Source organism: Phacochoerus africanus, chromosome 5, assembly GCF_016906955.1.
Source record: "Phacochoerus africanus isolate WHEZ1 chromosome 5, ROS_Pafr_v1, whole genome shotgun sequence".
Lineage (NCBI taxonomy): Eukaryota > Metazoa > Chordata > Mammalia > Artiodactyla > Suidae > Phacochoerus > Phacochoerus africanus.
In genome coordinates this window covers 43,022,946-43,039,910 of record NC_062548.1, presented here as the reverse complement: position 1 = coordinate 43,039,910, position 16,965 = coordinate 43,022,946, and the positions used below count along the sequence as shown (strand labels likewise).

Below are 16,965 nucleotides of genomic sequence, written 5' to 3'. Positions count from 1 at the left end.
TAAAAAACAAAGTACAAACTTTATTTTGTTTCTTTATAAAGGCACGGTGGCCTCTTGGGTTTTTTTCCCCCCACTTTCTTAACAAAATATAATAGCTTCTCCTTGAACACAAAGACCTCAAAATTGTAAAAAAAAAAAAACACAAAACCAAAAACAAAACTAAAACCAAAAAAAAGAACCAATGACAAACAAAACAAAAAGAGAGAGATAAAGACTTTTTTAGGGTGGAAGATAGGAAACCTGGAGAGAGAGGTGGGGGCCCGTGGCGGTGGCGAGTGGCGATTCCTAGTGCTGAGACAAGTCGGGGAGGAGAGGGGCGAAGGGCAGCAGCAAACCCCAACCGAGAAGCAACAGAGACCCCCGGACCCCCAACCCGGCCTGACCCCCAACCCATGTAAGTGCTTAAAGCGGAAAAGACACCAAAAAGAGAGGGAGGGGGAGTGAAAAACCGACAGTCGCAGGGCTGCTTGGGGGGGGGGGGGGGCAGAATACCTTGGGGTTTTTATTTTTCCCTGTTCTTGAAAACATGTTTCAGTGAAAAAAATGCGTTGGTGGCGGAGAGAGGCCAGGCACCTCCGCGGCCGCTTCCCCAGCCTCCGGGGCGAGGCCCAGCCCCAGGAGCCCCAGTGCTCCTCCGCGCGCCTGCCACCCCAGCCCCGGACCTCAGGTTCGGTGGCTTCACGCCAAGGTCGATTTACAGTATTGAAGAGGAGGTCATAAAAGAGACCCAAATGACGCCGTAATTTTGTAAAAATTCCTCTCAGTGGCCCTCGGCTCTCCCGTGGCTGCCCCGCCCCCTCCAGCCCCCAGACGGGAGAGGAGGGCTGGGGGGTGGTCAGGGAAGCCCCCCGTGCCCCGCGGGCTCCTCCCGGCCCTGGTCCATGGCATCGCTGTCCGAGGCCTCTGAGTCGGAGGCGGTGTCGGAGGCGTGCGCCTCCGGGCAGCTGCGCACCGGCTTAACAATGACCGCTCGCCGCTGCTCCTCCTCCTGCTCCTGCCTGTCCTGGGTGCCCTCGATGTGCTGGATCGCCTGCGGAAGAGGCTGCCGTGAGCATGGCAGGGCCACGTGGACGGCCACCGCCACACACACACACCCACAAAGGTCCAGAAGTGAGCCTAGAGGCAGCGGCAGCGAGCCACAGCCAGGGAAAAAAACTTCGGAAGCCCTCCGCCGAACCGCAAACTGCTCAGAGGAGAGACACCGACCCGCTCCGGGGAAAGTCACAAGCATCTCTCGCTCACATGTGCCTTTCAGAGCCTATCTGTTCACTTAGGGAAGGTCTCTGTTATTGATTGGGGGGGGGGGGGGCTGCACCAGGGGCATATGGAAGTTCCCAGGCTAGAGCTGCAGCTGCCAGCCACAACCACAGCCACCCCAGATCCCAGCCGCATCTGTGACCTACATCACAGCTCCAATGCTGGATCCTTAACCCACTGAGCGAGGCCAGGAATCGAACCTGCATCCTACTAGTGGGGTTCATCACCTCTGAGTCACAATAAGAACGCCTCCGTTATTCATTTGATTATTCAATTTGTCAGATTTACATGAACCTCAAGTCCTGGGGGTTGATGGGCCTTTTTTCTGTCTGGGCGTTTGGGGTTCTGTTGTTTCTTTCTCTGCGCTATTGTCTAGCTTCCCAAGGGGACTCTGCCCGAGCCTGGGCCCAGCAGTGATGCAGGCTCGACCCTCAGAGCTGATCATCTAGTTTCTTGCCCTTGCATAGGAAGCTTCACTGTCACCCACCCAGCCAATGCCACCTCCACCTCCATCTCAGGTCCTGGACCAGCCCAAAAGCTTAATGCAGGAACTGTGCCGGGGGGGGGGAAGAGGGGGTGTTCCAGGAACAAAGGACCCCCTCAGCAAACACCATATGGGGGGAAGGAACAGGGTCTTCCGGGCCATCCTGCGCCCCACCCCATGCCGCCCCTCACCCCAGATGCAGAAAAGGAGACCCATCTGGCTTCCAGACCTCCTCCCTGCAATGCCCAAGACTCATGTGCATTCCCTCCAATCCCCCACTTTCGAACCTCCTGTCAAAGGGCCAATCCCAGAGGACGACCCTCAGGCACTGCCGCCTCCCCAAGCCCAGGTACCTGCACGATGGTGTCCAGATTTTGCCGGGACGTGGAAACAGAGTTGATGACGGAGGAAGGGCCCATGGTGACGACGTTGATGTGGTGGGAGGGAGGGGGCGCGGGCGCCGGCACGATCACCGTGGGGTGGTGCGTGGGGGCCGGCGTGGGCAGGAGCTGCAGGGGGGCACAGGCCCTCAGTCTCCCTCCAAAGGTTCTGGGAGCGGCCCCTTCCTGCTCTCTAAAACCATCTCCCCCCACCTCCTTCTCTCGGCCCAGTGTGCAGCCCCTCCCGCCCCTCTTATTTTAAGAACCGAAGAAGTGGCCTGGAGCCGGGCTTCAGGTGGTCTCAGACTGCATGGCCCTTCCCTCCCCAGAGCCAAGCCAGCACTTCACACCTCGTAAATGCAGGGGTGGTGGTCAGGAATTTACACTGAACTGAGATGGCCAGGGTTCAAATCCCTGCCCCAAATCACAGAGGCTCGTGGGCGTTGTTACTGGACCTTTCTGCACCTGCATTGCCTCATCAGCGAAACAGGACTAATGACAGCTCAGGCCCCAAGGGCTGCTACGAAGATCCCCTGTACACAAGACGCTGGGAAGCCAGGAACCGCCAGCCGGGCGGGCGCATCCCTACGATTTAGGCCCTGGGTCCCCTACATGTTTAGGCCTCTGGGACACCCAGAAGCACTGACCAGCTCCGGCCACACAGTCCCTCCTGCTCACCTGGGTCCTCAGGTGCTGCTGTTCCCGCTCCAGCTTCTCCTGGTGCAGCAGCCGCACCTGCTCCTGCTGCTGCTGCAGCTGCACCTGCTGCGCGATCACCTTGAGCTTTTCCGGGTACATGTGGGCCTCCAGCGAGCGCACCTGGCGGGGGAATGCAGGCTCAGGGGCAGGGCCCAGGCCACACCCTGGCGCCTCGCGCTCCGTCCGAGGTCGGCCTGCTCGCTCCTCCTGACTCCTGCTGCAAAACCCATCGAGCAGCCTACCACCCTCACCACCCTCGGGGTGGAGGACAAAGTCCTCCAAAGTCCCGCCAGGCCCACCCCATGCCATGCGCCCTCCCTGTCCCCTCCAGCCCCAGGCCTTTGCCCAGGCTGTTCCCTCTGCTGGGGCAGCTTTGAGACTCCCCCTCCCACTCTCAGCTCAGGTCACTTCCGGAGACGCTGTGGGGCAGCCCCTCTCGAAGCAGCCCGGATGCCCACCAATCCGGTGTGGCCTTGATCACAGCTGCAGGGGCATCCTCTGCCTAATCTCCTCCAAAGCAGACAGGCCTGTCTGCTCTGCTCCCCATCGGACACCCTGCTCCGAGGCCTGGCACAAAGCAGGTGCTCCTGGAAATAACTGCTCAACGGGAGGGCAGGCCAGAGCCGGCCAGCACCCCCAGGTGGCCCGCCCGCCTCACCTGCTCCTCCAGCATCATGCGCACCGAGCGCTCCTTGTCCAGCTGCTGCCGCAGCTCAATCATCTCCCGCCGCAGATCCTCCGCCTTCTCGTCCTCCCAGATGTCCGGGGAGCCAATGCCCTCATCCTTGTCCTCTGCCCGCCGCCGCTTGGGGGACGAGCCGCTCAGCTCCTAGGGACCCCAAGGGGGTGGGTGAATGTGCCGTGGCACCACATCCACCACCACCACCACCACCACCACCAGGAGGGGACAGGAGCTCCACAGCAGCCCCCCAAATCTGTCACACCCAGCTAGAGAGCCCCTTTTTGCAAATCCAACAGACAAAGGCCAGAAAAGGAGGCAGAATGGACTTGCTTCCTAGAAGTCAGGGGTTCCATCCAGAGTCCACTCCGCTGCACTGGATGATGGCTAAACTAGGGCCCAGGCCGAGGCAAGGGCTGGAAGCAGGCAGGTCAGCAGGAAGAAGGGCCCTGTAGCCACATCCCCGTTCCAAGCCAGGGGTTGGGCCCAGACAAAAACATGCCAGGCGAAGGGCGCCGGGAGCAGGGCAGGGCCCTACCTGGATAAAGCGCTTGAGCTGTGTGTTCTGCTGCAGGAGCCGGGTCTTCTCCTGCTCCAGGGAGAAGATGTATTCCGCAGTCTGCTGGAGAATGGCTGCCTGAGGGCAAGAGGGACGAATCAGGGACCCCGGCAGACAGGGTCTCCTGAATCTCCCTGCTCCAGCCCCCCACCTCCTCCAGGAAGTCCTCCTGGGCCTCGCCCACCTTGCTGAGCTTCTCTCCATCTGTGTGGGGGATGAGGGTCTTGAGGGACTGGAAGCCCGCGTTGATGCTCTGCATGCGCCTCCGCTCGTTGCTGTTGGCGATCTCCCGCCGAATCCGCCGCTCCTGGTCCCGCTGAGTCTCAGGGGTCAATGGAATGTTGGCAAGGCTGCAGGAACAGAGTCAGGCTCAGGCTCGGTGCCCAACCACCCCGTGCCCTGGCTCCAGTGGGCCCCAAGTATAACCTGCAACCCTCCCGCTGCAAGATACCAGCTGTCTGATGCCTACACCCGCAGCAGATCCAGGGGTGATGAAGTGGGTGCTCTGTGAAAAATGGATGCCTGGATGCCAGACTCTGGGGTCTGGACAGCAAGGGTTTATTTATTTATTTATTTATTTATTTATTTTGGCTTTTTAGGGCTACACCCAAGGCACATGGAAGTTCCCAGGCTAGGGGTCAAATCAGAGCTGTAGTCACTGGCCTACGCCACGGCCACAGCCCTGCCAGATCCAAGCCGCAGCTGTAACCTACACCACAGTTCATGGCAACGCCGGATTCTTAACCCACTGAGTGAGGCCAGGGATCGAACCTGCATCCTCACGGTTGCCAGTCAGATTCGTTTCCACTGAGCCACCACGGTAACCCCCTGGCCAGCAGGTTTGAGTGGAGCCCAGAAACCCGCGTGGCTAAGAATCCCTGTGATTCCGACGCAGGTGGCCCAACCATAATCAGAGACACCTGCTCCTGGGCCACCCCCAAACTCCTTGCTCTGCACCTGGACCCCTCCTTCAGGGTCGCAGGCTTGAGGACTGAGGCAGCTGTCCTTCCCCTCCCAGCCTCACAGCCACAAATTCCCAGAAGCCCCCAGCCCGGCCCCAGACAGTTCTCCTCCAAGCCCACCCACCCCAAGATGCAGGCCCACCCTGTGCCCGAGAAGCGAGGCTCCCAGCACGCAGGAGGCAACATTTTGCATACGATGCGGGCGCATCTTGCCGGAGCAGTGGCCAGTGGGGTGAGAGAGAAGGCAGCCAGCAGAAGGCGGCGAGGCTGCCGGCCCGAGAGGCGTTGGCGGGAGGCAGAGACGGTCCCAACGCCACTGCTCCCCAGGGGTGGGCCTGTGTGTGGCCCGGAGGAGGCAGGCCCCGCCTTCCAGGCCCTCTCCTGTAACTCCCCCGCCCCGGCCTGATGGCTTCCAGATGCTGGGCTCCCAGAAGAGGCCACCGGCCCCACCCAAAGCCACAACCCTGGCTTCTTCCTGAGGGGCCCTCCTGGGGTGACCTGGACCAGGCCTGAGCCAGCATGGCTCACACCCCTGGGTCTGGGGGACCAGGGAGAGGATCCTGGGCAGCCTTGTTCCATTGATGGAGGAGCCTGGGCTCAAAGAGGCCCAACTCCAGGGGAAAAGGAGCTCGCTGAGAAACGTAGGAGGGGCGCACATCTGCAACAGCCAGAGAACTTTCCTGGCTCCCTGGCCCACCCCATCTGTCCCACCTAAGCTCCCTGAGGGATCCCGGACTGGTCCTGGCCTCTTCCTGGGTCTCAGAGAGGGTGGTCAACTGGGGATGGGCTGGCAGCAGGCTGGGGACATCGGCCACCACTGGGGGTCCAGAGCAAGCCCACTCCTCCACAGCACCCCCAGACTCTCCCTGAGACCGCCCCCCGAGACACAGTTCCCTCTCAGCATCGGAAAGGGGGCCCATGACCCCCCTTTATAAATGGGACTTAGAGCTCAGGGCAAGAGGGACATAGTTTTCAGGTCAGACAGCTGGGCATCTGGCTCCCCTTCTTCTGGGCCAGGGGTACGTCACTTCTCCCAGTTTCCCTGCCCCTATGGGGGGCAGGGTGTGTGACAGGATGGCAGATGGAGGAGAGGGGGACAGAGGTCAGGCACCTGACATCCAGTGTCTTGCCTGCCTTCTGCAGGTAAGGAATGAGCATCAGAACTGAGCCCGGGCTCCCAGGCCTGGCAGTCGGTGGATTAAAGAAGAGAAGAGAGGAGTTCCCATCATGGCGCAGCGGAAACAAATCCGACTAGGAACCATGAGGTTGCAGGTTCAATCCCTGGCCTCGCTCAGTGGGTTGAGGATCCAGCGTTGCCGTGAGCTGTGGTGTAGGTCGCAGACACGGCTCGGATCCTGTGTTGTCATGACTCTGGGGTAGGCTGGCAACTCTAGCTCTTATTTGACCCCTAGTCTGGGAACCTCCATACACCTTGCGTGCAGCCCTAAAATGCAAAAAAAAGAAGAAGCAGAGGGAGCTCCTGCTATGGCACAGTGGGTTAAGAATGTGACTGCAGCAGCTTGGGTCAGTATGAGGCTCAGGTTTGATCCAGTGGGTTAAAGGATCTGATGTTGCCACAACTGGGACCTAGATTGGATTCAACCCCTGGCTGGGGAATTTCCACATGCCATGGAAGCAGCCATAAATTTTTTTAAAAAAGAAGAGACAGAGAGAAGGAGTTCTCTTGTGGCACAGCGCGTTAAGGATCCAGCATTGTCGCTGCAGCCGTGCCAGTTGCTGCTGTGGTACAGGTTTGATCCCTGGCCCAGGAACTTCCTCATGTCATGGGGCACAGCCAAAAAGGCCAAAAAAAAAAAAAAAGAAGAAGAAGAGATGTCCCCATGAAGCCAAGCCATCAGGTAACTGAGATCCATCTGGGGGAGATCTGGGGAGACCTCCCAATCAGCCAGTACCTGGATCCCTCCCGGTGATGCCCAAAGACCAGAGCTGACCCGAGGGTAAGGGGTCAGAAAGGAGCCCCACCTCCACCCCGGGCCATCCTGAGTGCTGACCCTTCCAGAAGGGCCACCTGAAGAGCGCAGCACCAGTTATTGTTTGTAAATGTCTTGCATTTTTAATACACATGCTAAGGACTCACTCTGTTGGAATTTCCTCACTGAACTGTCTCAGCCTTCCTCTGAGTTTAGTGGCTTATGGGATGAAGACATAGAGACTTGGGAAGGGTGCTGGGCTGGGACTTGAACCCTGATCCCAGAGCCCTGCTCTCAGCCACAGAGCAGAGGGAGCCCTGCACCATCCCACAGAGCCGGACACCCTGACAGACAGGTGGCAGCTACCATTATGTCAACTCATCAGTCACTGAACTTTTTATATTTTTCCCTGTCTGACTCCCACGGACACCCAGTTGGGTGGCGGTGTGGCAATGAGGAATCCAGGGTTCTGGAAGGGGGAGCGACATGTCCACGGTCAGGCAGCCACACCAGTGTGTCACAGGCACCTGCAGAGGCCAGAACACACCCTCTCCCCCTGCACCTGCTGGTGGCAGCCTCTGCTCACACGCACACAGCCCACTGCTTCCCAGAGCCCTATGCGGGGACTCAAGAGGGAGCGCTCTGACCCTCCTGACAAATGGTGGGACAGGACCAGGCCCAGAAGTGAAGTGACTTAGCCAAAGTCACACCACGAAAGCCAGGCAGAGCAGGGTACAGCTGCAACACACCTCCTGAACTTCCCAGCCCCCACTGCCTCCGGCCAAGTCCCACCAACTCCCCAGACTGAAGCCAGAAACCACCCCACCCTCGCTCCAAGCCAGCTCTTCTACCCAAGAAACCCCAGCCCTGGGAAGTGAACCCTCGGCCCCTCCCTTCTCGCCAGGATGCTCATGAGCATGAGCAAGGGCCTGCTCATCCTGGCTCTTCCAAATGCTCCATCCTGGAGTTTCTGTCGTGGCACGGCGGAAACGAATCCGACTAGGAACCATGAGGTTGCGGGTTCAATCCCTGGCCTCACTCAGCGGGTTAAGGATCCTGGTGTAGGTCAAAGACGCAGCTCAGATCTGGCATAGCTGTGGCTGTGGGGGAGGCTGGTGGCTGTAGCTCTGATTTGACCCCTAGCCTGGGAACCTCCATATGCCGCGGGTGCGGCCCTAAAAAGCAAAAAAAAAAAAAAAAAAGAGAGAGAGAGAGAGAAATTGCTCCATCCTGTCCCCTTTACCACCAAGTCCACCAGCCCAGCCTCCTGGCTCAGGAGCCAGCTGCTGGTTAATCTAGTGCAGTCTTAAATCCCAGAAAACAGCCCTCACCCTGAAGCCACAGTTCCTCACAGGGACTTGGGCTGCCATCAAGACCAACGCACCTAAATAGCCCTGGAAGTCTCTTTAATAGAATGAAAACGAACCAGGGGTCGATGGGTGGAATCATGGCTAACCAGGGGTCCCGCCTGGTGGAGGGCTGACCAATCAGGAGTTTCCATAAAAGACGGCTAATTAGCATTTTCCCAAACTCCGGTACAAGATAAAGTGGACTTCTCTTACATTTCCATCTCAGTTTTGCAGAAGAAAGCATGATTTCCAGTAACCGTCAGATCCTCCGCATCCTCCACATCAGCTTCCACTCCCCCTGCACCCCAGCAGGTGAGCAGTAAGGCCTGGTCCGAGGACACTGTGTCACTTCTCTCACTTTCTGACAGCTCTCCTGAGGCTGGGCAGCCTCTGGCCAAGGAACAGTTTGCAGAAGGGCCTTCAGTGCCAAGACCAGTGCTGCCACTCCCCGTGTACCCCCAAGAGGCTGGCATAAAGCCAGCACCCCAAGCAGAGGCCCAGGAGCAGGAAGCACATGCTTCGAGTGAAGGTCCCAACCTGGACCTGTCCCTCCTGCCCAGCCCAAGGGCAAGTGGGTATCCCCTCGTCCCCATGGCTCCCCTGCGCGGCTCCAGCTTCAAGTGAGCCACTGAGATGGCTCATTTGGCAGGGCCCTAAGGCACTCACACACCCACCCTTCAACGTCTACACCGTCAGAGGTGGGAAAGGCCACACAGGGCTTCTCCCATACCCCAAGAAGAGGACAGGAAGGAGGAAGACGACGACCCCTCACCAAGGATGCCCAAGGGCCCCCTGTTCTCTGCAGCAGGTACTGGAGCAGCCCAGGGCCCTCGCCCGCCCCAACGCTATCCATGCCCCGCACACCGACCAGCCTGACACCCTGCCCTCCATCCCCAAACAAGCCAGGTCCAGGCTCTTCCCATCAGAAACTCCCCTTCCCCCCAGCTTCTCCAGCCTCGGAAGGGCCCACGCACTGGTTCAAGGAGAAACTCCAGTCCTGCCACTTAGTAGCTGTGGAACCCCAGCTTGGCCACTTCCTCACTTGAAGCCTCAGTTTCCTCATCTATAAAATGGGGGACTATGCCTCACTTCATAGGGCCGAGGTAAAGTTTAAAAGAGATAGAGGAGGGGGAAAAAAAGGAGAGGGATTGAGGACAATGGGATGCCTTGTTTTTCCAGTTTGTACCCCGGATTCCAGAAGAAACCATGGATCTAAGGGAACTGGCAAGACCTTTTAGCGCCATGAGACTCCAGGCTCTTAGGGGAGTTCCCTTCGTGGCGCAGCAGAAACGAATCCGACTAGGAACCATGAGGTTGCGGGTTCGGTCCCTGGCCTCGCTCAGTGGGTTAAGGATCCGGTGTTGCCATAAGCTGTGGTGTAGGTCCCAGACACGGCCCCGATCTGGCGTGAGCTGTGGTGTAGGCCAGCAGCTGTAGCTCCAATTACACCCCCCAGCCTGGGAACCTCCATATGCCCCAGGTGTGGCCCTAAAAAGACAAGACCAAAAAACAAACAAACAAAAAAGGCAAAAAAAAAGTGACTCCAGGCTCTTAGAACGAGGGCAGGTTTTAGTTCCTTGTGGCGTCCTCAATCCCAGCACAAAGTGCCTTGTAAAAACCAGATCATAAACCCAGCACACTCCAAAGCCTCCAAGTATTCTCTACCGCCTTCTGAAGAGGGCTGGTCTCTCCCCAACCCTGCCCTGCCCCTCTGCCATGGACAGTAAGACCACCACGATCCTGCTTCTTCGAATCTGGTGCTATTTTATCAGCTACCAGGCACTCTCCATACACACGGTCAAACTTCACTGGAGCCCCATTTTACAGAGGCTGAGAGCAGTTAAGCAACAGGTCCAAAACCACACAGCTTGTGCGGGCGCCCCTGTGGGCATGGCCCCCACTGTACTGTACAGTCCTCGCTGGCAGGTCTGGGCAACAGAGGCATGGAGCCCTGCTAGTCACCGAGGGATGGAGCAAAGTCCACCTGCCTGAGAAGCCAGTATATCCGGCCAGAAGGTCCCACCCAACTCACAATCCGTGACAAGCTTCCTACCTCACCCAGCAGCTCCCGGAAAATGAACAAACCCAGAGGCCCCAGCCCCACACCCAGCGCATGGGCTGACAACTATCTCACAGCTGGGCAGGCCCAACTCTGGAGACCCCTATGGGTCTGCTGGACTCCTCCAAGGGGGGCATGGAACAGAAACAGAGCCAAGCCAGAGTTCTAGGGGGGCCAGGGAGGACATGGCCAAGGCCCAGGCCAGGCAGCCTATGGTCCTATGGTGCCAAGCCTGCCTGGGATCAGTCTCCGCATGTCCTCTGCAGCATTTGAGGCAGCTCAACCCATCTCCTCATTGGCCAACCCTCCTATGAGCAACCAGCAGCTCTGAGACCAAGGTTCAAGTCCCAGCCCCAGCACCTGCCTTATCTCTTCCTTTCCAGACCTGTGTCCTCATCCCACACAGAAACCATAAAGCCACTTCACTCGGGGGAAGATGTTAAGGACTCAGAAAAATCTCCCCAAAGGAGTCTCTACAGCATATTAATAGCTCTCGAATTTTTTCTTCTTTTCCCTTATTACAGCTAAGCTCTCCAGCTGGACCTTGGAGAAGGGCCAACACTCAGAGCCCCTCTGCTGAGCGTAGTTAAGGTGGGAGCCCTGGGACAGGGGCGGCAGTGTGCAGCAACTTTCCCGCAGACAGGTTTTGACGGCCCCTGGTGTCCACCAGCTTGGGCCACACCGCCCTGAGCTCCTCCTCTCTCAATCCCCGCCTCGCCCGCCCCGGGGCGGCAGAGCACGTGGCTCCAGCCCTGGGGAGCCATTTCGCTACTAGAGCAGGAAAGGGGCCACAGGTCCCAAAGTTGGACACGCAGAGAACACCCCCACGCAGCGCCGCCATCCTGCCGGTTGTGTTCAACCTGCAGATGCTCGGGCCCTTCTAGAGATCGGAATTGCGGGCATGTGAATTTTAACAAGTGTCCGCCAACCCATCACTCTCCGGGGAAGGGGAGATCCAGAGGAACCCCGGGCAAAACTTAGAAGGTGGCTCCTGAGGAGGGCGACGGACCTCGGACCTGGGCAACCAGATGCTTTCGGTTTATGGCTGGGGGAGGGGCGTGAGACAGGAAAGTTTGCAGTGGGGACCCACGTGCTGCAGGCAGCGGCCTGGTGAGGCTAAAGGCGGACTCTGCTGCCCCCTCTCCGGAGAGCCCCCCGACCGGACCTGCCTCCAACAGCCCGCCCGCGGGGGCCAAGCTTTGTGCGGGGAAAGCGTGGCCCTGGCGCGCCTACAACTCCCACAATGCCGTAGGGACGCGGAGCCCAGAACTACAGCTCCCGCCTGGCGGCGCGCGGAGGTCCGCCTACTCCAAGAGGGCTGCAGAGTCACGTCCAGGCCTCGCTAGTAAACAGCGCCCGGGAGCGGGCGGCGAGCGAGCTGGCGGCCGCCAACGTGCCAGGGTCCGCAGCGCTCCGGGCCCCTCGGGTTCCGCACCCCCCTCACACCCTCGAACTCCAGCACGCCCCCAGACCCCGCTGCAGCCCAGCTCCCTGCAAACACTCACACCACCGGCTCCCCGCCCCCCCGCGCCCAGAGCCGCGGCGTGGCTGCATTGTAGCCGCCAGCGCCGCGGCCCCACGCGCGCCCCAGGCCCCCCCCAGAACCCCTTGGAGGGGGGCGCCCAGAGAGAGTGATGAAGGAGGGAGAGGAAGGAAGCCGCCGCGGGAGGGGGGAGGAGGAAGCGCGGGGGGGAAAGCCACCAGCACCAAGCATGGCCGGGACTGCTGCAGAACCACGTGGGTCTGTTTGCAATTTACAAACGTCGCGACTCGCCCGCCTGCAGCGGACAAAAGTGACCGGGGCTGTTCGGGGCCCCCACGTTCCGAGAGAGGAGGGTCCCTGGGAGGCCCGAGCCCGGCGCGCGGGACTGCAGCCGCCCCAGCGGCTAAGAAAGGCGAGAGGGTCCGCGGCGCGGGCCATGCGTGCGCACACGCGCGCCCGCCGGAGCGGGCTGGCCAGGGGCTGCAATCATAGGAAGAGGGTGAGGGGGAGGAGGAGTACACACCTACAGAGCCCTCCTATCACTTCTTTCTCTGTTTTCCTGAAATGTTGCAAAGAGGGCACCTTCTGAGTGGGCACCATGAAATACTCCATAGCGATCGGCCCCCCTCCTCTGCACGAGCCAGGTCCCGCGGTCCGCCGGAGAATGCAAGATGGAAATCCGAATCAAAGGGCAGCGCCGGACGGAGGTGCAGAATCGGCCGGTCCCAGATGCTGGCTGCGGCGGCGGCGAGGGGAGGGAGGCGGGCGGGAGGGGCGGGAGGGAGGTCTCTCCGGCCTGCCTCCCCGGGCGTGTGTATGTGCGTGTGTGTGTGTGTGTGTGTGTGTGTGTGTGTGTGTGTTTGCAGCTGATCAGATGTCTGTTTCAAGGCGGGAAACAGCTGGTGAAAACTCAGCACTCCCCCGGCCTCCTTCCGCGGAGTAAGGAATTGCATGTAAACAAAGGACTATTTGCAGCGCCCCCAGGGCGGCGCGAGGCTGGGGCAAGAGGGGCGCTGGCCCCCAGGGCCGAGTGGCGGTGGGGGTCTGAGGGCCTTACCCCCCAGCTGGGGGTGCGGGGGCCGCCGGTCCTCCTGGGGGGCGCGGCGTGAATGGAGCGAGCTGCGGCCGAGCTACATGCGCCACTATGGGTGATGAGGTCCATCAGCTGACAGGTTGGCAAGCGTAGCAAAAAAAAAAAAAAAAAAGACCAGCCACTGCGAGGGAGCCCAGCCTGTACGCCTGGGGTCCGGCGGGGACCGCCGGGTGCAGACCCTGCGCGCTTGGCCGCCCTCGGGGTGCGGGGGCGCGCAGCTGGGCCCGGCAAAGGCGAAGGTGGCCTGCGGTGCTGCTCTGGGCTTTTTTCACGGTTGCAACTGCACGGAGAGGAGCCGTTCTGGCGCGCTCCCTCCGAGCCCAGGGCCCCCTGGAAACTTGCGTCACAGCTACCGCTTCCCACATGTAACTTGGGGCCGACTTCAGAGGCCGGCCAGCCCCCTCCCTCACTCCCTCCCTGCCCAGCTGCCCGCCGCTGGCCGTCTGGCCTGGGCTCCGGAGCCTGGGAATCCCGGAGCCAGGGAAGGGAGGGCAAAGGGGGGCGCGCCGAGCGCCTGGGATCCTGGAGCTGCCTTAGGAAGCAGGGGCCCTGGCGGGGAGGGAAGGGAGGCGGGCCAGGACGGCAGCGGCCCCGGAGGCAGGCTGCCAGCGCGGCCGGGAGGTCCGGTGGCTGCTGCGGGGTCCCCACCTCTCACCCCTCGCCTTACCCCTCTGCGGGGAGGCTGGACGGCCGGAGCCTCGCCCCAGCTTGGCCGCGGTAGGCGGAAGGCTGCAGCTTCCCATTCGTGGCAAAGCCCGTGCGGGACCTGCTCCTCCGCCAGGGTGCGCTCTCTACTAGGGGTGAAGGCCTGGGGCGGGGGGTGGGGGGGGAGCCGTGGCGGCTGGCTTCCCGCCCCACCCCGCTTCCTGCGTCCCCTCCCCAGGCTCCTGGAGGTTGGCCCCTGGCTCAGGAAGACCACGCCTGCCTTGGAATGTCCTCCCTCCTGCCCACTGCCTTCCTCAAACCTATTCGCCTTCCAGGTTCCGCCCAAATCGCGCCTCCTAATTGAAATACTCCTACTCAAGACAAGGATTTCTGGTTTTAGTAGGAACTGTTATTGTTCTTAGATATTCCGAGTACCTTGCAGATGCCTAGCCCTTTTACGGGTATAGTTTCCAATCCTTCAAAGTCAGCTGCTGGGCTGTTTCTGTAAGTACAGATCCTGGACCATGTAACACCGCAGTCCCCGGGGGGCTTCCCTGTGTGGACAGGAAGGATGGCATGTGGGGACAACATAGGATACAGAGCCACCCAACTGTATGCCCTGATCGCTGTCCACAGTGCCTGAGTGAATGAATGGATGAGAGCTGGGACAAGTCTGCCTGGCCCCTGCTCTTTCTTCTCCTACAGAACTGCCTTGACCCAGCCTGAGCACACTGTCACTCAAACTGGCCTCCCCATTTCTGCTGTCTCAGATGTCCCCACCCCACATTGGCTCAGCTGCTCCTGCCCCAAGGCCTGAAATACCATCACTGCCCCCAGGCCAGCTCTCTCTGGTCACTTCCCTGCTTCAGAAGCACAAGAAGTCACCAAACTCCAGCTGTTTTCCTTTCCCAGGAGGCTCCATACACCACTTAGTCCAACCCCTTCTCCCTACCCCCCCCCAACTCCTAAACTGTCCTCTGTGCCCTTGGAGCCCTCTGAGAGTGCTCAGCAAAACCCCTCTGGTCCTAGGCCCCTGACTTTCCCCCTCATCTTTTTGCTCTAAATTAGGCCTCAGCAAACTTTGCCTGGAAGGGACATAAAAGTTATTTCTCTTAGCTTCCCATTGCTACTATAACAAGTTACCGCAAACTAAGTGGCTTAAAACAACACACATTTATTATCAGGAGGTCATAAGTCCAAATGGGTTATATCTGGCTAAAATCCAGTTGTCAGGAGGGCTGCATTCCTTCAGAAGGTTCTGGGGGAAACCCATTTCCTCACCTTTCCCAGGTTCTAGAGGCTGCCTGCACCCCCTGGCTCCTGGTGCCTCCCGCCTCTCCACAGCACAGCACTGCAGCTTCTGCTCCTGCCATCACAGCTCCTCTGACCATGACCTCCCATCTCCCTTGAACGATGACCTTGGGCCCAAGCAGATAATGCAGAATAATTTCTTCATCTCAAGATCCTTGACTTGGTTATATCCTCAAAGCCCCTTTGGCCCTGGAAGGTAACCGATTCACGGGTTCTGGGGATTAGCACATGCACGTCTTGGGGGCCATTTTTCTGTCTACCATGCCATTCTTTTTTTTTTTTTTTTTATCTTGTCTTTTTAGGGCCGCACCTGTGGCATATGGAGGTTCCCAGGCTAGGGGTTGAATTGGAGCTGTAGCCGCCAGCCTACACCACAGCCACAGCAACACCGGATCCTTAACCCACTAAGTGAGGCCAGGGATCGAACTCGAGTCCTCATGGATACTAGTCGGATTCGTTACCGCTGAGCCACGACAGGAACTCCCTACCAAGCCATTCTTAGTTCACTGGCCCACGCAAAACCTGGCAGAGGTTACCATATGCCCCCTCACTTCCACTCCTAGTTACATATCCAGAGAAGTGAAAATAGAGACGGAGACAAATAATTGTTTGCTATTACTCACAGCAACGTTATTCTCAATAGCCAAAAGGTGAAAACTGGAGCTTCTGCCGTGACACCACAGGATCGGCAGCGTCTCTGAAGCGCTGGCAACTCCTGAAGTTGTAAGGTGTCCTATAGCATGTGTGAACCTTGAAAACGCGATGCTAGGTGAGAGAAGCCAGATACAAAAAGTCACATGTTGTCTGATTCCACTTACATGAAACGTCTAGAACAAGCAAGTACATCAAGGCAGAAAGTAGAGTAGAGAGTCTACCAGAGGCTGGCGGGAGGGCAAATGTGGCAGGTTATTGCTCAATGGATATGGAGTTCCTATTTAAGTTGATGGAAACGTTTGGAAATAGTGGTGATGGTTGCACAACATTGGGAATGTAATTAACACGATTGAATTGTACACTGGAAAATGGCACATTTGGGGAGTTCCCATTGTGGCTCAGTGGTAACCAACCTGACTAGCATCCGTGAGGATGAGGGTTCAGTCCCTGGCCTTGCTCACTGGGTTAAGGATTCAGTGTGTCCGGGAGCTGTGATGTAGGTCACGGAAGAGGCTTAGATCCCACATTGCTGTGGCTGTGGTGTAGGCCGGCAGCTGCAGCTCTGATTCAACCCCTACTCTGGGAACGTCCATATGCCAAGGATGCGAGCCTAAAAAGACAAAAATATAAATAAATTTAAAAATGGCTTTTCTGACCCTAAAGATGTCCAGAAATCACAGGGACCCCCAACAGAGGGTTACAGAGCTCCTCTCTGCAGCCAAAGTGGAATGTGGCTGCTCTGAAAACGCCATCAGGACAGCCCTTCTCAGACACACACGTGACCTCATTCAAGGCTCGTTGGAAACTCAGGTGAGAGGCAGGAAACCTAAGAACGTGGATTTAAACTACAGTCTGGAGGAGGCCACTGTGGGTTGGGGAGGAGGGATGGGTTTTTCTTGTTTTTAAACTTTTCTCCTACATGTGTGTCTAGCATACTGTTCTCTTTAGATAGACAATGCTTTCTTTGCTTTGGGCGGGGGGGTTGTGTTTTTAGGGCTGCACCTGCATATGGAGGTTCCCAGGTTAGGGGTTGAATCAGAGCTGCAGCTGCCAGCCTACACCACAGCCACAGCAATGCGGCATCCGAGCCACATCTGCGACCTAAACACCACAGCTCACAGCAACGCTGGATCCTTAACCCACTGAGCGAGGCCAGGGATTGAACCCGCAGCCTCATAGATACTAGTCGGATTTCTTACCGCTGCGCCATGATGGGAACTCCTGGATAGGCAGTGTTGATGGTCATTTCCCGTTGCTGCAGAACAAATGTCGACAAACTTACTGGCTTGAAACCACACCATGTGTCATCTCATGAGCAGTTCAGGCCTCAGAAGGCCAGGCGTGGTGTGCCTGGGCTTGGGGTGCACAGTCCCACAGGGTGAGATCAATACAGTCTCATTAGGGGCTTCCAGCCTCTCCC

At 58.6% G+C, this 16,965-nt stretch overlaps 1 protein-coding gene across 2 annotated transcripts; it reads right to left on the bottom strand.

Moving 5' to 3' along the window:
- Positions 1-12,935, bottom strand: TFAP4 (transcription factor AP-4). 2 transcript variants are annotated; one of them, XM_047780668.1, is made up of 7 exons: positions 12,366-12,722; positions 4,243-4,408; positions 4,038-4,136; positions 3,479-3,649; positions 2,800-2,940; positions 2,095-2,250; positions 1-1,030 (listed from the first exon to the last, which is right to left on the bottom strand). In XM_047780668.1, exons 1-7 carry the CDS (start codon positions 12,452-12,454, stop codon positions 836-838), a joined length of 1,017 nt encoding a protein of 338 aa, XP_047636624.1. In that variant the 5' UTR covers positions 12,455-12,722; the 3' UTR covers positions 1-835. The 2 variants fall into 2 exon arrangements, with proteins under 2 accessions (XP_047636624.1, XP_047636623.1); XM_047780667.1 differs by having other exon boundaries at positions 172-1,030; positions 12,425-12,935.
- Between the last annotated feature and the right edge of the window lie 4,030 nt (positions 12,936-16,965).

Bases quoted from the DNA above. Each gene is read 5' to 3' on its own strand.
- TFAP4 (XM_047780667.1), bottom strand. From the start codon at position 12,795: ATGCAATTCCTTACTCCGCGGAAGGAGGCCGGGGGAGTGCTGAGTTTT. The intron at 4,409-12,424 runs GTGCCCTCTTTG...CTGTTCCTGCAG, and splicing joins TCATGGTGCCCACTCAGAAG to CCTTGCCAACATTCCATTGA. The intron at 2,941-3,478 runs GTGAGGCGGGCG...TTCCCCCGCCAG, and splicing joins GCATGATGCTGGAGGAGCAG to GTGCGCTCGCTGGAGGCCCA.